Below are 22,561 nucleotides of genomic sequence, written 5' to 3'. Positions count from 1 at the left end.
AAAAAAAAAAAAAAAAAAAACCCCAAGAAACAAAAAAATGGGAATGGGAGGAGGCCAGAATAACCTGTGTGGTAGAGATCAGAGGTGGAGATATCAGCACGAACTCATGTTTACCTTAATACCAAGTTAAAGACAGAGAATGACCCAGGGAAACATTTACAGATGTGTATAGACACAGGTCACTATGCAATCCTGTATCCTTGCTCAGTCTGCTGTCAGTACTAAGAAGCAAGGGCACACGCAGGCCATGAGCACCCCCAGCGTCCAGATCTTGGTTTCTAATACCATTTTCCAAAAAACAGCTCCTTGGAGACCTGGCTGACTGTAGGGCTGGGGCAGGAAATACACAAGATGAGCCTGGAGCATCTTGATGGGCCAGAAAGGGAGGATGTGCTCAAACACTTGCACTGATTGGGGTGTGTCAGAGGGACACAGGAATCAACCGAAATATCTCCCCACAGCCAAACCTTAATAACTGAAGCACCAAAATAAACTGGTGTTGAATTATAACCCAAAGTATAAAAAATGAATCCACAAGTCCAAATTTCTGAGAAACTCATAGTGCAGAGACCAAGGAGGTGGGATGCCTCAGTCAGGTGTGCTATGCTAGAGGGGATCCCAGAGCAGAAAGAGGACATTAGGTAAGAGGCAAGGGAACCAGATTATGCACTTTTGTTGATAAAAGTGTATCAATATCACTTCATTACTTGCAGCAAATGTACCATACTGGTGTAAGATACTATTAACAGGGGAGTCTAGGAGCAGCGTATATGGGAAGTCTCTGTATTGTCTTTGTAATTTTTATGTGGATTTGAAATTGTTCTAAAATTTAAAAAATGTATGGATAATTTCCAAAAGAACTGAAATGGAATATGCAGCTTTCAATCAGCAAAGAGGTGGGGGCGGGGGTGGGGGAAGAATCAGAATGACTACAACAAACAAACAAAAAAATGAAACACAAAATTTTAAAATGCTCCTGGCACCAAACGCTGGGTCTGGGGACAAGAACCCGGATTGCTCCTGCAGTGCCTGTGGGAATTCCTCAGAAAACTGAACTTGCATTTACCGTATGACCCGGGAACAGAACTCCTGGACATTTATCCCACAGAAATGAAAACTTATGTTCAAATATCTGTACGTGGAAGTAACAGCCAGGAATTGGAGGCAACGTAAAGTCCTTTAGTGGGGTCTACAGTGACACTGTGGTCTATCCACACCATGGAAGACCACGCAACAATAAAGGGACGACCGGATGATGCAGACAACTGGAAGAGATTTCGAGGAAATGATACCCATTCAAAAAAGCCAAACCCCAAAGGTTCTATCTTGTAGGATTCAATTTACGTAGCATTCCTGAAATGAGAAAATTCTAGATGCGGCTGCTAGGAGTCCGGCACGGTGGTGGAGGGGGTCGGGGGGCGGCCAGCAGGAGGGATCCTTGTGGTGATGGAATGGTTTGCATTTGACGAGGAGTCAAATGTACGTGTGCTACGTCTGGGGGCATAAAGGCACGGTACGGTGTTCACCGAGCCATGGTGGCGATGGTCATTTATGGGAGGACTGGATAAATTACAGCAGGTGTGTTTTTAAAAAGAGGTAGGTTTATGTGTGCTGGCTTTGAAAGGCACCAAGTATATTATTAAATACCAACAAGAGGTTACGAAAGTATTGTGTGATCCCGGTTTTGTAAGACAAAGACAGCGTATGCTTAAGAAGGTGTGTGCACGTGTGTTTGAAGCCCCCACAGCTGAACTCGGGTACATGCCCACTGCTCCCACTGGTGATTTCATGGGGAGCTTGGGGGGCTGGGATCATGGGAGCTTGGGGCATCACCTTCTCCTCTTTTGTACTGTGGTATAATGCTATCAGCGGTCACGGACACGAGCATCAAGGTGCTGTGAACAGCGTGGAGGGGACATGCCAGATGGATGGGGGTGGCAGGGAGAAGGGACGGAATGGCGGTGCCACCATGCCAGGGCCCGAGCTGGGCGGGTCAGCAGCTTGCAGCTGAAGCCCCAGGGTGGGCACCCAGATGGTCCTCATCACAGCTGGAGAGCTGACCAGCCTTGACCACACAAACCAGAGGACCGTGGAAGTGACTGGTTCATCCATGGCCTTCCTGGGGTTTCAGAGCTTCATGGCCGGTGCCATCGGAGGCTCAGTGGGAGCCTGTGCGTTAGACAGGCCTTGGGGACGTCCTTGTGGCCAGACAGAAGCCACTTAGTGTTGTTATTATTTTGTTGTGTACTAAATTATGTGCATGGAATTTGGCTCTTTATGCCTAATTCATAGTTGCGAACTAATATTCTGGAAGGAATGTTTGGCAATTTTGAAAATGGCTCGCATTAGCCATAATTAGCTGTAAAAACTCATTTATGTTCAAATTTCACACCATATTTATTGGCGTCCATAGAGACAGGGGCATTAATGGGGCTGTTCAAGTGACCTGCAGAACTTTCTGAGCGGATCTCGGGGGACCCCGGACAGCTGCGGTGGTCCGCCGTGTGCCTGCTATCCATCTCCCCGCCACAAACCCCTCAGGGCTCACCGTTTATTGTTAATGTCCCAAGTCACAGCAACTGTGACCAAACGAGGACTGTGGAATTAACAAGGGTACCTGAGAGGACCAGCAATAAAGATGAAAGAGAGCGGGGCCACTGTGTTCAGAATGGGCTCCCCTCTGGCAAGAAAGCCCCCCTTGTCCCCACCATTACAATCAGGAACTTTACATCTTGGGGTCCTGAGTAAGACACTGTGGAATGGCCATGGAGTAAGTGTACTAAGGGACAGTCAAACGGAGGAGGGTACGAATAACTCTCCATTCTGCGAGGTTCTAGGGCAGAGTTCGGGGCTCTGGGCAATTCCTGGCTGGCCTAGTGAAAACCGAAACCCAAGGGATGAGACTTGAGGAGGGACGTGAGGGATCCTCTTCCCGGGCTGGAGCCAGAGCCAGAAGCAGCCTGGTGGCTGATAGTGGGAGCTTCTATTCCTACCTCCTGGAAAGTCCAGCAGTTCTGAACCCCAATTATGTCCTCCAAGTCCTCCCTCAAGTAAGGGCTGTACTAAGGCAGAGGGGAATGGGGATGGCTTGGAAGGAGGACTTTCCAAGAATCATCTTGCTGAATCCTCCCAATGGAGACTCGAATCACCTGTTTTACAGATGAGAAAACCGAGGCCAGGAGAAGAAACAGTTACACATCTGGAAAACTCACCCAAGAGCTGAACCGGCCTTGCAGACTCTGACTCTGTCCTTTGGGGGCCTCGGGCAGGTCACTGCCCTCTGTGGGCACTTCCTCCCTTGTGAGATGAATAACCATTAACACCTGTCTCACGGATGCCAGAGAGGTCTGAAGGAGAGCACAGAACTGGGCAGCAAGCACCCAGCACCCAGCACCCAGCACCCAGCAGGTGCTCATCAACCCTCGGGTCTCCGTCCGGGCATTGCCCGAGGCCGACTGCTGGAGGGGTACACAGACACCACAGGCCGACCCTGTGATGCAGTCTCTGCCCAGGTTACAGTCCTGCCCCTTTCACGCTGACGGGCCACGAGGACCCATCTCTGCTTTCTATTTGGTTTTGATGGGGACGCATTGATTCGCAAACTCAATGCAGGTAAAGAATGCATTAATAAATTACGGTTTCCCTGACAGGGGATTGATTTTAGCACTGTTTTCAAGAGTTGTGCAGAATTTCCATTCTGGCTGTTCATCAGTCATCTGGGGCCGACATGCCTCTACGGTTCCTTAATTGAGTATTACGTATAGATTGTTTCTGAATTATGAACCGCTGTAAGGAGATGACAAGCATCTTCTTAAATTACCCCCAGAAGAATTCCCAAGCCAAAGACAGCCCATGTGCATCAACAGAGGACTGCTTCTGTGGCGTGAGCGTTGTATTTATTCCTCCATGGTATCAAGCCATAAAGATGCTATAAAAGCTATTTTTGAGCTGTCTTGATTCAAATTCATTCCAAATCAATCAGAGGATGGCAATGCAATCTCCATATAATTTAATATTCTAATACTGGGAGCTTGCTTCAAATCAATCAGGAAATTGGGAGGGGACCCCACTGCAACTTTAATATTAAAAACTGGCTTCCTTAATGCGTTAGTGTTACTTAAGCCTGGAGAGTGCACACAAATTTGAATTGGACCGCTTTGTTTTTACCCTGAGTATACATTTATGAAAATGGTATGCATCTTGACATCGTCAGCTGTGACAGTGAAACCTGGGTTGTAAATCATGAGTCACTCAATTTATTCTGCTTCAGTGGTAAGGGAAAAAAAAAAACCACATGACTCATTAAAATAAAATAAAAAAAAAACTGGTGTGAACAGAGAGAAAACAGGTACAAATAATCCGTGTTGCAGGTCAAGAAATTCGCAGGCAGGTCGCGGAGAGGTGGGCCCTGAGACGGAGGTCCCTGCCAGCAGGTGCTAATCCAAAATCAGGGTATAGCCCACGTGACTCATTAAGTAAGAGGTTCTTCACTATTGGGTTAGGGCTTTGAGTGGCTGCCACAGAGAGGTTAAGGGACTTGCCTGGGGTCACACAGTGAGAATCTGTACCTGGATCAGGCTGACTCTCTCCATTACCTTAGAGGTACAAAGTGTCAAGGATCACGATACTGCAAGGCCAGTAAGAAGGCTTCCTGGAGGCGGTGGCTTTGACCTAAGTGACACCCTGCACTTCTGCCCGTTCTGTGTTCACATCTGCCCTGGGTCTTGAAGCAGGGTAGTCTTCTTGTGGTAGTAATAATGACAACAAGTGATATTTATGGAGTGTTCACTATCGGACACTGTTCTGAAGAAGAGCACGTCACACGTTTTTAAATCATGTGAGCCCTTCCATTCCCCTATGAAGAAGGCACAGTTACTAACCCAGTTTGGCAGATGAGGAAAACAGACGTAGACACACCGTGTTTGCCCTGCTCGGCCCCTCCTTGGCAGGGCTGAGATCAGAGCCCAGGGGTCTGGCCCCCGAGTCTGCGCTCTTAACCAAACCCCTGCCAAGTGGAGGGACGGTGAAAGCCCAGGAGAGACGGGCCACGTGAGTGAAGAAAGTGACCACCAGACGGCTCCTGCTGACCCACCACCACCCATGGGCACCCCCGGTCCTTCTCCGTGCCTTTGAATCCCTGCCAGACGTGTGACATGGGAGAAATTCTTCTGCGAGTTCTCCAGGGGAACGTGTGGTGGTACCAGGATTCCAGATCAGAGTCGACTCAGCTGGAGGGCAGGGGGGGCCAGACTGACCACCAGCTGGAATGCGCACAAGTGAGGGGCCAGGCTCAAGCCTGCATCCTCCTTCTTCTTGTGGTGGGGGCCTCCAAGCATCCCATCACTGCCAGTTTCAGCCTTTCACGAATTCAAACCTTCCCATCCCCAAATTCCCATTAACTTAAGTGGGGTCTTAAAGACATTTTCATGGAACTTCGTTCAAGGATGGCTTGTAACCTAACTGACCTAGGGTCTACAAACATTCTCTGTAAGGGGTCAGAAAGTAAATCTTTTAAAGCCACGCAATCTCTGTGAGCTACTCAACTCTGCCTTCCTTCATAGCATGAGGGAAGCCATCATTCACAGTTATGTAAACCTGTGGGCACATGACTGTGATCCAATAAAACTTTATTGGCAAAAAAGAGAGGAGGGCCACCCCCAATAATTGCAGAAAAAAAAAATCTTTAAAAAAAAATTGGGTGCTCAAAATTCAGCCACAGTTTCTCAATTCTTCAAAAATTAGAAGTTTCTTTCTGTATTTCTCACAAATAAAGAAAATGGTAATGTGTAGTCTGTAGAACTATGAATGCCACTCTGACCAAGGGACACAAGTGTATTTGCCCAACAGAGAACAATGCTCTGATGAACACAAAATTATTCCATAAACAATCACTCAACTATAAAATAATTTTAAGCACTTGTACTAAGGGTCAGAGAGTTCTGTATTGTATTTACTTGAAATTAAAAGTGTCTACATCCTTCTGTCTAAAGAAGTAACTCGGATCTAAGACATTTTTTAAAAAACTGTGTGCTGACAGTTTTTGCTTAAAATTAAATGTCTAATGGGCTTATGAAGTTAACCATGTACCAACAGGAGAGTATAAAATTCAACCACCATATGGTTTACACCCAATAAATATAAATCTACGTTGCTGAATTAACGTTCTAGTTGTCCTTTTTTAAAAATTTTTTTAAAGATTGTATTTATTTATTTGATAGAGAGACAGAGATCACAAGTAGGCAGAGAGGGAGGCAGAGAGAGGGGGAAGCAGGCTCCCGGCTGAGCAGAGAGCCCAATGCGGGACTCGATCCCAGGTCCTGAGATCATGACCTGAGCTGAAGGCAGAGGCTTAACCCACTGAGCCACCCAGGGGCCCTCTAGTTGTCCTTTACAGAGACGATGTGAAATGGAAAGGGCTCTGAGGTGGTCCCGCTCAAGAGAAACATAATGTGAGCCTCCTGGGTAATTTTAAACCTCCTAGTAGCTGCCTTTAAAAAAGGAAACAGTGAGAGGTGAAATTAGCTTTAGTTATGTGTTTTAACCCATTATTTAAATTATTATTTCAACATATAATCCATATATAAAATATTACCAATTTTACATTATTTTCATAGAAAATCCAGTGTGTATTTTATACTTCGAGCCCACGTCAATCTGGACCAGCCACATTTGGCTGCTACACGGATCAGGGCCATTCTGGAGTGGGGCAGATGTGGAAATCCAATCCCAGCGTTGGCTCTTTGTAACTGCATGGCCTTAGTTTCACTATCTGAAAAATGGGAGATAAACACAGCTACCTTGCAAGGCTGCTGCTCTTGGAAACAGCTATACTGTGCCTGGCACACAGTAGGCTCCTAATGAATGAAAGCCATTATAATATTGATTATTAAATCACTGAATATCTCCTTAACAGAAGCACTGAACTATTAATATGACAAACACAAGGCCTTTTTGCACAGCAAAAATAACCACACCACATGTACAAACAAAGAAGATAGCTCTAGGATCACCTCTTTCCACATTTTACAAGGAAACTGAACTGCTTCTGGGTCAAAGAATACCTCCATTTTTTTTGGTACAGCATCAAATATAATTAAAGAAGCATAAACTTCATGTATTTGGTCAATTTTAACACATGTACACACCCGGAAACCATCACCAAGATCAAGATCATGAACACATCCTACCGTTCCCAAAAGTTTCCTTGTGCTCCTTGGGAGTCACTCCCTTCCTCCATCCTGGCCCAGGCAACATCTGACCTGTTTTCTGTTGCTATAGATTAATATGGATTTCATATACTAGAATCATATAGTATGCACTCTTTTTTGGTCTGCTTTCTTTCGTGTAGCATGATTTTGAAAGGTTTTGAAATTTTTCATGAAAGAATCATGAAGGCATGATTTTCAAAGATTCCTTCATATTACTGGATGTATCAAAGGTTCGCCCTTTTTGTTGCTAAGTAATAGTTCATCGTATGGATATCCTGTAATTTTTTTACCCATTCAACTGCTGATGGGCCCTGGGGTTATTTCCAGAATTGCCTCAGTACGTGCGATGAAAAATGATTAACCATACATGTTTGGGTTTATTTCTAAACTCAATTTCCTGTTCCACTAATCTGTTTATCTTTTAATACCAAATGTCAGCTCTAATCACTGGAGGTTTACAGTTGGTTCTGAAATCAGGTAGGGTAGGTCTTTCAACTTTGTTCTCCTTTTTCAAAATCATTTTGCAATTAGGTAACTTACATTTCCACAGAAATTTTAGAATCAGCCTGCAGTTTCTACCTAAAATAAAACTACAGGAATTTTGATTGGGATTATGTTGAATCTATAGATCAATTTGGGGAAAATGCCACATTAACAGTCTTCCAATCCATGAACATGGTCTATCTTTCCATTTACTTAGATCTTCTTTAATTAATGTCAGCACTGTTTTATAGTTTTTAGGGCAGAAGCCTTACATGTCCTTTGTGATTCCTTGGTATTTTATGGGTTTTGTTGCTATTGCAAATTCATGTAGTTTTGCAATTTTATTTGACAAGTGTTTATTGGTGGTATATAAAAATATACTTGACTTGTGTCTATTAACCTGATACTCCGAGACCTTGCTAAGTTCATTTATGCTAGTAATTGTTTTGTAGATTCCTGGGATTCTCTAAGTACATAATCACCTCATCTGCAAATAGGGACAGTTTTATTTCTTCTTTTCTGATTGTTGTGCTTTTTCTTGCTCTTTGTAATGACTGGAACCGCCAATATGCTGTTACAAGGGAATGGTGAAAACGGAACAGGGTCTTTTTCCTGATCTCAGGGGGCAAATTTAGTCTTCCATATTCCCACAGTTTAGACTTTGGATCTGACTGTCAAATTATCCTTAAGGAAAGAGAGCAAATAAAATTCCCACCAAGGGTGTGAGAGTTTATTCACTGCGATTTCATTCCCTGGTGATCTTACAAGGCAGAACCTTTCAAAGATTAAAAGGGAGACTGTCCAGAACAACACATTTATTCAGATTCTGAGTAACTGCTCTCCTTTCTTGTTGTTGTTGTTTTTTAATCATGCTGGATAATCCCTGTCCTCTTACTCTTAACTAAGCCCTCCCACACGATTTATGCTGGTGGCTGCTGTTGGTGTCCCTGCTAGGCCACTTTCCATGTGGGTGCACCCAGCTGCTGCTGGGAGGGTTGGCTGCTAACTGCTCACAGCCTCGCTGCTCCTGAGACCCGAACGACTGAACCAACACACAGCCAATGAATGAATGACACGTGAGTGCAGAAGGTCAGCCCCGGGACCGTGTAGCAGAGAACTCCTATTCTATGAAATATCCCGAACAGACAGGCACACCTACGGTGATAGAAAGTGGATTTCTAGGGCAGGGAGGGAGGAATGGGGAGTGGCTGCAGAATGACGCAGGGTTTCTTTATAGCGTCACGCACATGTTCTAAAATTGGCCGTGGTGGTGAATGCACGGCTCTGTGAACAGACTGAAAACTGCTGAACTGTTCACTTTGAATAAGTGAACTGTATGGTATGTCGATGGTAACGGTTTGTCAATAAAGCTGTTATGGTGCGGTGGGGGAGGGAAAGAAAGGGAATGAGGACCCTAATACTAATAGCTACCATGTTTTGAAGATCTGTGATGGGCCAGGCACTGTAAACCAGGCTCGTTGTGTGCATTACTTTTAATTTTTCTACACCCCTAACATGGATTATTATATGTATGGGTTGGAGGATGTGGCCCCCCTGCCTCAAGGTTGCGGGGGGTGTGGTGTGATTTGTGCCGTGGAGCTCCGGCAGGATCAGGCTGAAATCCTGAGCACATATCCTTGCTTATTAGCTTTGCTCCTGGCCTTGTCCTGTGTCCTCACTTCCCTGCTCCAGGGAGCCTCCCTCAGACACTGACCTAAGGAAGTCATATGGACCCTGACACCTCTATTACTCTGTGAGTCCCAGGGCCACCCAAGGGCTCCTGGGGGCTGCCTTCTCCCATGGCCCCACCCATTTTACAAAGAGCAAAGGCTTTCTATTAAGAGCTGCAGCTTGCTCTTTTTGGTGGTTTTAAAATCTCCTCTCCACTCTTTATCTTTATTGTGCTTCTACCTTCCAAAGTAACGGGCCTCAGGAAAGCAGCTAAATGAGCTATGGTACACACAGCGCAGCTGGTAAGGGAAAGTCAGGCAGAGCTCCACGAACCGATACGGAATGACAGCCAGGAAAAATTATGTGAATGGAGTGCAAAAAGCCTACACAGTAGTCCTCCTTTTGTGTAAGAAGGGATAATAAAACAAACACACGTGATGCATGCGGTGTACCCTCAAACAGATCAGAAAAATATATATATATTTGCAATATCGCTCACAAATGATGTAAAAAAAATAAAGCAACTGGGATAAAACACCAGATAAATCTGGGTAAAATGAATATAGGTGTTCTTTTTACTTGCAACTTTTCTATACGCTTTGAAATATTTCTGAAAATATTTCTGAATTTCAGAAGCAAGAAAAGCAGGGATGCTTGCTAAAATAAGATCAGATGTTGTACAAAAAAAAAAAAAAAGATGTTGAACTTTCTCTTCCCGTTTTAGTTCCGTGTGTATTGTCCAGGTATCTTAAACTGTCTGCTAATAACACGTGTAAGATACAGTCTATAGCAACAGACGTAGGTACAAATATGAACAATTTCACAAAAAACAGCGTGTGCTATCTACGGAGATGTGCTATACCTGCTTTTAGTCAGTCAACACTGTCTTTTCATCGTTCCGCTCAGAACACACAGCTCGATCTCAGAACCATCCCATAAACTCCGGAAAAACTGTATTTCCAGTAGGTCAAAATCTAGGCTGTCAGACGATCATTCGACACTAGGGGGGTCAGGGGAGTTCCGCGCCTTTCAGCTCCGCGCACTGCTCGGTGCGTGGAGAAACTCAGAGTTATCAGGCCTTCTCAAAGAGCCCCGGGGACCTGGGGGGAAACCACTCCGGGGAGGAAGGAGTCTCATAGCCCACCACTCTGGCGGGTCTCAGGAGGAGCCCGCCTCTATCTGTTTGCTCAGCAAGAGACTCTCAGGTGTACGAAGCACCTGACCTGGGCGCAGGGCTGCATCGTCTCCGGCAGGAGCTGGGACCCAGACTGCTGCTGGGGGTGAGCGGCCCTGGACGACTGGTGAGGACTTCATTACCGGGGCGCAGGCGTTCCTGGCCGGGGCCGCTGCTGGAAGCCTGGGTTCATGCCTCGGCCTCTCCTGGGGTCGCAAAACATCTGGTTACCTTGGGCATTAGCCCAGATGTCTGATTCACGTGATGCAAAACATCTGGCTTGTCTGAGGATCCACAGCCTCCTCTTGGGATTCTTTCCTTTCTTCTCTCTCTCTCTTTTTTTTTTTTTTCTCTTTTTTTTTTTTTTTTTTTGGATTGGGTAGGAATTAACGGCCCGGTTGTTGAACCAACCTTCACCCAAGGCCAACTCATTCATACTTTATAACCACGAGAGATTTTTCTTTCTCTTTAAAAAAATTTCTTCCCCTCGGGGCGCCTGGGTGGCTCAGTGGGTTAAGCCTCTGCCTTCAGCTCACGTCATGATCTCAGGGTCCTGGGATCGAGCCCCGCATCGGGGTCTCTGCTTAGTGGGGAGCCTGCTTCCCCCTCTCTCTCTGCCTGCCTCTCTGCCTACTTGTTACCTCTCTCTGTCAAATAAATAAATAAAACCTTTAAGAAAAAAAAAATTTTCTTCCCCTCAAGAAATTACACTTTTCTTGGGGCGCCTGGGTGGCTCAGTGGTTAAAGCCTCTGCCTTAGGCTAGGGTCATGGTCTCAGGGCCCTGGGATCCAGCCCGGCATTGGGCTCTCTGCTCAGCAGGGAGCCTGCTTCCTCCTCTCTCTCTCTCTGCCTGCCTCTCTGCCTACTTGTGATCTCTGTCTATCAAGTAAATAAATAAAATCTTAAAAAAAAAATTACACTTTTCTTGCCTCCACTCCATAATAATCAACAACAATTATATTGTTCCCTGTTCAAGGCTCCTCTTAACTGAAACTACAAGAAGGTCGGGGCGGGAAGTTGGGGGGGGGCTATAATTCTCGATGGAACAGATGTGGCCCAGGGAGGACCAAGGCTGGGCGTTTTCACCTTCATCAGGTTGGAAGTGGTTCGGCCACAAAAGCCCCAAAGAAGAGCAGACGGGGAGAGTGGCTGGTCACAGTCATCATGCCAACAGCCAGCAGAGTCGAGGGGGACCTGGGTCCCATTTATAACATGATGTTTCCACTTCCGCCCACCGGACCCACTTAGCCTTCTATAGGACACGAGCCTCCCCTGACTTTGAAAGCACCTGAGCTTGCACAGTCCAGGGCAGGGAGCAGCTCTGCTGGGAATCCGCTCCCCTCCGAGGCCTGCAGGTGGCCGGCTGCCCACACAGCCAAAGCCCAGGGAGGGGGATGGCTGCAGCGGAGCCCCACTTCCCGCCTTGGGCTCCCGAATTAATGATGCTCCTACGAAATTCAGGCTCACTTCTTATTTATCTACAGGGGAGGCTCTGTATGCTCAGTGTTTTAATTTTTCCCCTTCCTGATGACGCAGAAATTCAAAACCTCTGTGGCATATGTGAGAAGAGGGCTGTGTTTTATTCATAGTAATATATGGTTGCCAAAAAAGCGGTGGCAGCTGGGGGTAAGGATCAGGGGAGTGCGGGCTTGAACCACAGTCGGCTATTCCCAAGCTGTGTGAGCGCAGCATATCCATCAACCTCCCTGGGCCTCAGTTTCCCCATGTGGAAGGCAGGACTAGTAACGATCACCCCCGGGTCACTGTGAAGGTCAAGGGTGTCACTCAGAGCCATGGCCAAGGTTGTGTGGCAGGAATATATCCATGCTCAATAGTCAGTCCTTCCTCTCAGCCTTCTCTAAGCATCTGATCGGATCTTTTTTTTTTTTTCATTTGCACAAATTACATCTTTTTCGCTATTCATAATTTCCTCTTTATTTTTTAAGAGAAGATGGCAGGCTTGTGTGTGAGATGTAGCGTGGGGCACACATTAAGGTTTCAATCCAGAATGGACAATTTTCTAGATTTCCAGTACCCAGCTTCCATGCCCTATCTTAAACACAGCTGTCAGGACAAGAGGCTCATTAAAAAGATTGTATTGACTGACGGTATGTTCATGTATCAAACTGGAAATCCGTCCAAAAATACTTGAGGGAGGTAGACAGAGGTGGCAGTGAGCTGCGGAAGGGAGACGTTCTGCAGGGTGTCGGAGATGAAACGTACTGGGGAAAGAGGGCTCCGGCTTGGACTCAGGCAGGGGAGGTCTTGGAGGGAAGCTGTTGCCACCGAAATGTGACAACCTTAGAAAAGTCAGCTTCCACCTCAGGAACCGGAGAAAGAAAGGCGGCAATCAGGCAGACTGCAGGACGGCACGTGCCCAATAAGAGTGCTTTTCCACGAGCACCCTAGTCGGTGGTCTGCCCTGGGCTCTGTCCACACCCCTGTCTTCCCAAGGGATGGCCACTGCCTCCACCTGACCTTGGCCACGCCACCTGTGACGATTCTGAGCGATTTCCCAGCCTGAGTTCCTGGACTGCTTCAAGTCCTCTCCTCCAGACTCACTCATTCCTTTCGCCCCCAAGGTCTGCTCCTCTTGTGGGCCTCCTTGGGCCAGTGCACTGTTCACCAGCTCGGGGATTGAGGCCATCCATCCCACTGCTTTTCTGTTAGAGCCCGCTCACGGCCTTTTCAGCTCCCCGCCCTCAGGACAGTCTCTGTGACTGCCCACTCTTCTCATCCTCCTGCCCTCCCGGCTGCCCTACTTTCTACCCCCCGATGCGTCAGGACAACAGTCAGCTGTCAGTGGCTCGAACAAGCCTACACTCGTACTGATCTATGATTTATCCACCCCATATAAGGAAAGCAGACAGTGGTCAGGGTGGGTACAGATTTGCTCAAGGATTTCACCAAGAACGTTGGTTCCTTCTTTCTGCGGTCTGTAGCTTTGTCTTTAAGATTGCAAGGTGGCTGCAGGGCTTCCAGCCACTGTGTCCAAGTTCCAGGCAGGAACAAGAGAAAAGGGCCAACCAAAAGCTCTGCAGGAAGCCCCACTTGCTAAGTCCCAGTGCTGGGACCAGTGGCCACACCAGGTGTAAGGGGGTCTGGAAAGGAGTGTTTCCACCCTGACCTCCTGAAAAAAACCTGGTAGGGAAAGAGAAAATGCATCCTGGGTAGACTGAGCAAGGTTGTTCTAAAACGCAAAACTTGATGGAGAAAAAAAACCTTTCCATGCTTCTGTAACACCTTCTTTACCAGTGACCTGGCTCCTGTTTCCTGTCATCGAACCACCCGAGTCCGGCTCTGCTCACAAGTGGCTTCAAGGCCAGCTGTGCCCCATATCTCGAATGCTCCCCATCCTGCCCACATCTGCCTGGTGCACTCTTATTCATCCTTCAAGATCCTGCCTGCTCCTCTCCTGGTCCTCCTCTCCCTGGCCCAGCTGAACCAAGCTGGTTCTCCTTCCTCCTCCGATTCTTGCACACTTGTCTACTTTTGTCCTGGGGTTCCTGGCTTCGCAACCTTGGCGTGCCCGACTGGTCCATGAGGGCAGAGAGCAAATCTATTTAACTGGATATCCAGTCTCTGAATGAAGAGAATAGAACTGCTGCTCTATAAATGACGTTGGCAGATGGATGGACAGATGGATGGACAGGCAGATGGACAGGTGGACAGTGAATGAGTATATGAAACTTGAGGCAACTCAGAAGCTCTATACTGGTATGTGCCATGGACGAGAAACTCTGATCTCCCCATTTTGTCAATATTATCTAAGGAAAAGCAGAGTTCCAGTATTTTCTGATACTACAAAAGAATTACCACGTTCCTTATCAGTGAAGGCCTGATTATTGCTAACAAGCGGGTGGAAGACAGAGACAGAGAAATGAGCACTGATTCTGCATCTTGTCTGTTACTTAAATGCCACATGACACACTCCTCTATCTCCCTGAACATCCGTTTCCTCGACTTTAGAGAGGGGCAGATAACAGATCCCTCACAGAGTCGCCTCGGGTTTCAGAGACGACGTGTGTAACCCCCCAGCACAGGCTCGGTGCAGAATGGGAACACGGCGCTTTTCGGCACTGTTTCTGAAATAAGGCGTGAATGTGGGGTTCCTTTTTCCTGGCCGCGGGAGACAATGCTGGCTGCCTTCTGATAGCCATGCCCTTCCTTTTTGTCTTTGCTGAATAAAACCCCAATTTTGTTCTGGGAAATGTCCTGCTCTGGGAGGTCACAGGCGACATGCCCACAGCCAGGGCAATCCTCCTCTTAAGGCCACCAGGATTACAGGCTGGGAACAGGTCTGTGGCCCAGGTCTGGCTATGGAACTGTGGAAGGACAGCTGCTGGGGTCCTGGGAAAGGCTTTATTTCTTTTAAAAAGCCCCCTGTCAATTCTGAGCATCAAATCAGGACTGTGGTAGCCATCTGAGAAGGTCCAATCGGAGGAAAGGGCCACGTGGAGTGGTGGGTGGGGGCGGCGAGCGGAATCACAGCAAGAACCTGATCCTGGAGCTGGCCTGGCTGACAGCCTGAACCGTGCCTTGGCTTCTAGGACACGAGAGGAAATAAGTTTCCTTATTCTCTGCACTGGGTGAGTTGAGTTTCCTGTTATAGCCAACAAGAACTAATATTACCCTAAGCATTTTTAGAACAGTAACTCTCCTTTTGGGGGTGACCATAATCCACTTTTAAATGCTGCATAAACTGGCTTGTGGAAGCTCTTACAAAATAATGGACTTCTTCACTTGCTCTCCAACAGGTCCCAGGACGGTTCCTCGATAGGGCAGGACTCCATTAGAGCACTATCTTGTCAGTGACCTTCTCGACATCCCTTCTCCGGCTTGTGAAATTGCTTTCCCAAGCATCACGCATTCAGTGGGACCGAGGTGTGGACCCAAGGCCATGTCGTGGCACAGAAGAGGGACAACGTGGCTCGCTTGCCTCGGGTCATGTCCGTCTGACAACTCAGAAGCCATTTGGAAGTGAGAAACAGGCGACACACACTGGAGGCAGCGTGTGTCATTCCAAGACACAAAACGCGGTCAGTCAAAAACAAAGAAGGGAAATCTCCCCCTCCCTTAGATTTCAAGCTTTGCACATTTAAGCTTAAATGTGGAAAATGCTACATGGCATAATTTTGAAACAAACCGATGGCTCTGTAACTATTATCCTTAAATGTTTAAGTGTCAGTGGTGATCGATCTCAAGCACCTGGACCACGGGCTGGAAAAACTACAGCCCACTGTCCGTTCTTCCAGAAGACGTATGCAGTAAGAAAGCTTCTTCGCTTCTTACATGCCTCTAGGTAGGTTTACATAAGCACCTACGTAATATGCTTAATTTTGCCTCCTGGCCCACAAAGCCTAATGGTGGGTACTATCTGGCCATTTACAGACACTGTCTGCCAACCCCAACCTAGATGTCATTGTAGGGATTCTTTTTATTCTTTTTTCATTTTTTTGGAAAAACTCAGACGATTCAGATGAGTACAGAAAATAACATTTATATTCCCACCGCCCACGGGTAACATCTTGTAAGATCTGCTTTCACAGTTTTTAAGAATGAAAAAATTGTAATTATAGGATTTTTATACAAGTATAGCCCACGCCCCCTTTGACCGCCACCTGCTACACCAGAGGCACCTGGCTTTAGCTTTGAGGATGGGCACCTCTGGCCAGACGATCAGTGACCTTGACAAGGCTAAGATGGCTGTTCCTTCACCTTGATGGGACTCCAGGAAATGGGGACAGTGATCACAGCGCTTCCGTGTACTAATGGATTGATCATATAGAAAAGACTTCTTTCCCTTAAAAGCCATCTCTGTGATCATATATGGGCTTGGCACAGAGTAGGCAACCCCCAACATCTACTGGACGGAATGGGGGCCCCATCAAAGCAAACGTCTGATGGAGTGATTTCATGGAGACGCAGTCATCAAGCAAAGGTAGTTATCAATGAAAAGAAGGAAGAAAATAAAAAGAAAAGGATACGGGAAGAAGGGAAGAAATGCCCCTGATATGGAGGCTATCCATGGCAACAGGGAGGACACAATTCTCACGTTCTTATGGGAAACCACGCCCCTATCAAGCAGGTGGCAAGTCAAGTATTTACACAAGCTGCAAATGAGAACTACGGAGCGAGGAATGTAAATATTAGAAACAAACATCCATGCGCCATGAAGTCCCCTCCAAGACACCTACGTTGACTGTAATTCTCCAGTAGCTTCCCTGACTTTTCCCTCTAGACTGAGCTTCTGGAGGGGAGGACCGATGCTTACTGTTCAGTGTTCCAGTAGTTGCAAACTCCGCGTAAAGGTGACCGTGACAAGAGGCAAAGCACCCGAGCCCGGTGTCAGGAGCTCCTGTCACTCTGCCAATCAGAACGCTAAACACCTTCAGCAAAATGGAACTGGAGGTCACATCTGGTTTTACCAAGACCAATTTCAGGCATCGGTTTCATAAATAAAAAAAATGGACATGCATTTTTAGTTGAAGATTGGGACGTGTTCGTGCACAAAGAAGCTTGTGACGGGAATTGTTACCCCAGAGAAAAAGCGAAATGACTTAAGTGTCCAGTAATGGCGAAAGAGTTCAATGAGCACGGTATGTCTATTGTAGTATGAAACAGCGGTGGTCTGGGGGACATTTTTAACAACCCACGATTATGCTGTGTATGACATCATCTGCTTCTAAAATGCTCAGAGGATAAGATCTCAGCTGTATAAAAAGAAGGAACCCCTTAATAACTAGGAAACGTTAATGAATAGGCTGTTTATAAACGAAGCCCCCTAGGACAGAAAAACAAAACAAAACCCAACTTGGACAACCCGGCAGAGGCCTCTTTGTGTTGAATCACAAATCATGCTCAAGGGATTTCATAAAGCCAATGAAAGGACACGTGGGGAAGGGCTGGGATTGGGAGAAGGGGAAGCCATCAACACGGAAGGCTCTGGCAGAAGAAACGCACAGATGTACACACAGGAGAGTTCCCGAAAAGGGCGATAATCGCGTTACTGATGGATTCGGAAAAACACTCTTAGGAAAACTGATGAAACCTGCAATTATTTTTATGTTGCGCAGAAATGACCCTTGGCGATGCCGCTGTCAAACACACAATGCTGTTGAACAATTACTCTAGACTTGTTTAGACCAAGGAAACCAAGTTAACACCTGATTCATTCTCTATTCATCGTTAAGAGTTGGTGCACGTTGCGGTAACCACTAACGTTTTATCAAATACAGGTTGATGTAAACGGATTGCCATGATTTCTCCCTCCCTGCGTTTCAACAGCATCTCTGTCTGCAGAAGGTGTGGTTCACACACTCAAGATCAGAGGACCAGCTGAGGGGCTCACTCTGCAAGAAAGACTGCTGCTGGCTGAGGCCTGAGGGGCTTTCCTCACCCTGGGGACGCTCCCTGCAGCCTCCCTCCGCAGACCCCTCGGACACGGGGACTCGGAGCCTCCTTGGCAAGGTGGACCAGCTCCTTGCTGAGGCCGCCCACACAGAAGGTCAGATGCAGAGCCGACGGGGTGGGTGAGCAGGTGGGATCCACCCCACCACCCAAGCCTGCCTGGCAGCCTGCACCTTGCCGTCAGGTCCACACCCGCGCCCCAGGCACATTCTACTCATTACCCGGACAGCCGCAGGGCTAAGAGGTCAGGGCCCTAGAGCAGGAGCCCCACTCGGCTGCTTCTCAGCTGTGCATCTCTCCTCCTTGTCTGTAAATCAGAGCAAGGGACCTGGCCCGTTTATTACTCCAACAGTACCGCACTGCAGTATTTAGTAAGTGGTCCCGTTATTACAGGAGTGTTGTGTCAATTACATCTTAAACGGCTCAGGAAGTAATACTGATACTGGAGGAGGTCGGGGACCCTGTGGCTTCTAGCGCCCGCCGGTGGCATGTCGCGGGGCTGACTCAGGGACAGGGGACCCCAGCGTGGTGGGCAGAGAAGCCGTAGAGACAACGTGGTCAGGAAGACGAGGGTCGCAAGTCTGGCGACACTCCAGCCACCCAGCCGTGGGTCAGAGGCGTGAACTTACGGAAAGCAGGATGTATGTTCCTCACGCTCCCACTTCTTTCTCGTCAGCTCACCAGGTTTTTAGGACAGTAACGACTGTGGGAAGACGGGTAACACCAGCAGCACCGTTCGTACTGGGCACGCCCCAGGAACCAGACCCCGTGTCACGGTAGTGCCTTACCTTGCCGGATCCCCCACGAACACCGGAGACTTTCCCATGCCCGCTCCCCAGCTCTGTGACCTCAACGAGGGACCCAAGGCTACGCATCGGGTTGCCTGTGCAGAGGCTGTGTTGACACAGAGCACGACCGCTGACAGACCGTAACAGCAACACCGAACCCGAGCCACGGCTCTCAAACCCTGTTCAGCTCTTCCCTTTTTCAGGAGAAAGGCCGCTCTGTGTGGTGATGTGGCATCCAGGAGGGAGGGAGGCTACAGCCTCGACGGAGAGACAAGCAGAGACCACCAGGTCCGACCCAGGCGGGGCGGCCCTGGGCGAGGCAGCATCACACCTGCCCTTGGACGTGACCCTTTCTACCTGGGCAACGCTCCTGCAGGGACCTCCCCACCTGACCACTCCCTGCGCACAAGAGCGCCGTGGAAAAGAAACAGCTATGAGAAGTTCTTTCCTCTCCTTCTATGTGTCTGTGATAGACCCAGAGCCAGAGAGTGTCTGTGTGCCGGTCTCCTCTCTTAGGTGGCACCCAGGGTCTCGGGCTCCTCGGCGTTGTGCCAAGGGGTACGGAGCCCCATATCTGCACTAGGAAGCTTGCCCAAAGGGGCGTCATTCTTTCACTTCCCAGTGAACGGTCCACACCCAAACATTTTTGTTAAGTCAAATTTAAAAAAAAAAAAAAAACTACAAAACTAAAGCAATTTCTAGCTTACTTTAAAGAACAGTATTCTAGATCCTCACTTAGATCTTTGGCCATGGGGGACAAATGCCTCTGAAACACAAGCAAGTTCGGAAATACCTGAATAAGAAGTCAGAGTGTTTAGCTAAATGAGGGATATTTCAATTTTACAAAGGAATCCCACTGCTCATTTTAAAGTGACACTAATTGCTATTTTTAAAACATGACCTAAAAAGAGAAGATGTAATATTGTGATTTTTGTAAACTTGAACAGCCACTGCAGTTTCCCGTGCGCTGTGCCTCCTTTTTGAAATGTCGCAATGGGAGTTTCCAGCGGGACTGGTAATTTTCAGCTGGAGCGTGGTGTCTACGATACTGGCAGGGCGGGGTGGGGGGCACCCTCTGCCTGTCCCGCTCCTCCCTACCCTCAGTGCCTTGCCCAGGGCCCGTGCTCCGTGTGCAACGGGTAAATGTTGACTTAACTCTGGGAACCGGCAGCACGCACTGACACACGCCAGATTCTCGGTTTATAAATATTTACAATCAGGACTTGATTTCGACTTTAATGAGCCCAACTGTTAAGGATACCTCCGAAGTGAGAAATGGAATCCGTCGCTTCCCGCCAGATGCAGCTTCCGCAGTTGGTCTTTTGTCTGGCTTCGCAGGGAGGGAGGCACCGGCATCGATCGAATGGCAAGAGCAACTCGTTTTACGGTGGACTGGTCAAAAGGGAAAACAGACCCAGCCTGGGAACATGAGTTCGGGACCAAATGGAAATTGAAGAGGGTGAAACTCCTCAAGCCGATAGTCTCCCAGAAACTCCGGAGTCTACAGATGCTTCAAGAAGGAGAGCTTATGAGGTCTCGCTTGAGAGGTGGTTGAAAAACAACCACTAAGATAGCTTTTTAAAATGCACCTTAAACAGAGGGCATCGGAGGGCATCAGGGTGGCTCCGCCGTTGATCATGTGACTCTTGATTTCAGCTCAGGTCGTGATCTCACAGTCGTGAGATGGAGTCCTGCCCTGGGTTCCGCGCTTATTAGCACAGTCTGCTTGAGATTCTCTCTCTCTCTCTCTCTCCCCCTCCGCCCCTCCCTCTGCTCAAGGGCTCGCGCTCTGTCTCTCTTACTCTCTCAATAAATAAAAAAAAATTTTCAAACAGAAGGCATCATAAGACGACCGCCACTGTCTCGCAGACGACTGGCTGGCTTCAGAAAGCTGGACTGCAATTATGCCCTCACTGGTGTGTTTCCCAACACACGATCTCGCGTGCTCTGTGCTTTAGAAAAAGTAATAAGGAGTCAAACACTGTCACCAAATTCCGCAGGAATTTTCCATCTAGTTGAGCACTCGCCCCCTTTTAAACTAGTACGCTCTTTTGATACAACTAAAAATAACGTGTATTCCTCATCCGCGCTGAAAAATCTCAAACTCCTTGAGACAGTCTGTCTCCCAGCACATCCGAGGAGCTAAGAGATGTTCTGTCTGGCTTCACTTCCTGCAGTTTGCTAACTCCTTTCTTTCTCGACTTACAAAGTCCCATTAGCGGACATGCCTCCCCTTGCTTGGAAATTCTGGCGCATCCCCTTTCGAGAAGACGCTGCCCCTCCTGCCGGCGCCCTGGGGTGGAGAAGGGCTTTGGGGAGGAGAAAGGCAGACCCGCGTAAAAGCAGATCTGCCTGCCGCGGGCTCGTGATCTGACAACGGGGTCATCTAACGACCACCAACCCTGCCCAGAGCACACCCCACGTCCCTGCCGCACTGTGTCTGCTGCTCACACCAACCCTATGAGGCTGGGATCAGATGCCCCACGGAACAAGTGAGAAAACTACAGCAGAGAGATGCGGAGCAGCATCTGCGAGGTCACTGGCCGGGGGAGCAGCACCAAGGGACCTGAACCAGGTCTGCCTGAAGCCCAGGCCTGCTGCGCCGTGATATGACAGGGCCTCAGCCCTCCCGCCCGCCCGCATGTCCCCCTGCGCCACGACTTCTGTCTCGCCCACAGGCTGCCAGCGCTATCATTTCCTGAGTATCTTTCTTCGACTTGAGGAGCTACTTACATTTTTTTCTCACGCATGTAGAAAATAGATCTTAGGGTGAGATTTTAAGTATTAGATTCTAAGCGCCCCCTTATCTCCTCCCACCCCGTACCCCCACGTCGTGTCATGGGCCTCCGGGGGAACGTGCCTCTCCCAGGCGTACCCCCCACTGAGGAGCCTGAGGCTTGCTCTGGGCAGATCCCTCAGTAAGTCAGGCAGCTGCCGCCGTGGGGTCACGCTGGAGGGAGACACACGCACAGTGTGGACAGGGGTTCAGGGGAGGGCACGGGCCTTGCATGGCAAAGGGAAGACTTCTCTAAGCCAAGGGTGGGAAAAGTAGGGTCTGCGGGCCCACGCCTGCTTTTGTAAATAGAGTTGTGCTGGAACACAGCCATGCCGGTTTGCTTACGTGTGTCTGGAACCGCCTCTGCCTTCCAACGGCAGAGCTCAGTGGTCGCTATGGAACCCATGGCCCACCCTGTTCACTGTGGGATTCTTTGCAGAAAATGGTTACCGACCACCGCTCTAGGTGATACATTTCCTATCTAAAAGCCAGTTGGCAAACACCAATCCACAGGTAATCCGGACCTTACTGGTTCTGCTGCTAAGTATGTGAATCAAATTTAATTCCATCTGTCTTAACCAACATTTATTTATTGATGGGACTACACACAACAGTCTTGGCAAGGGGCTGGGCTCACAGAGGCCAAGGAAGCTGGGGCTGCGTTTCTTGGGGGAATCAGGATATAAATAAAGAATCTCAGTACAACTCAGTGAAACATTAGAGTAGGACCTGAGGTTTTATTTTTCCTACAAAGTGGATCCTGAAAACTTGGCCTTTTTGTTCTTTTAAACTTTGACATTCTAAAACCATAACCACGGGCTAAGATCTCTTTCTCTCTAGTTGTTGTTTTTTGTTTGTTTGTTTTTTGTTGTTTTGTTTTGTTTTGTTTTAAGCATCAAACTGGAGATGAAGCTATTTCTGTGAAATTGCTCATTAACTTTTGTAGGAAAGATCAACTTACTGGAAGTTACCTTAACTGCCAAAATCGCTCTGGGCTCTCGACGACACGGTTCTCATCTCTGTGTTGAGAACGGAAAAAGGAAAAGGTAT

The 22,561-nt window shown here is 48.0% G+C and overlaps 1 protein-coding gene across 3 annotated transcripts in view; it reads right to left on the bottom strand.

Moving 5' to 3' along the window:
* The window catches only part of CPPED1 (calcineurin like phosphoesterase domain containing 1), a 98,571-nt gene that overhangs the window by 5,706 nt on the left and 70,304 nt on the right, over positions 1-22,561 (bottom strand). The window contains exon 4 of one of the 3 annotated variants that reach the window (XM_045993521.1): positions 22,483-22,530. The exons of the other annotated variants lie outside the window; for them this stretch is intronic. Coding sequence (XP_045849477.1) covers positions 22,484-22,530 — 47 coding nt within the window. The 3' untranslated portion in view covers position 22,483. Of the gene's footprint in view, positions 1-22,482; positions 22,531-22,561 lie in introns of those variants that run through there. 3 annotated transcript variants of the gene reach the window in all.

Source organism: Meles meles, chromosome 21 (assembly GCF_922984935.1).
Source record: "Meles meles chromosome 21, mMelMel3.1 paternal haplotype, whole genome shotgun sequence".
In the NCBI taxonomy this organism is placed as follows: Eukaryota; Metazoa; Chordata; class Mammalia; order Carnivora; family Mustelidae; genus Meles; species Meles meles.
This window is presented reverse-complemented; position numbering and strand designations above follow the sequence as displayed.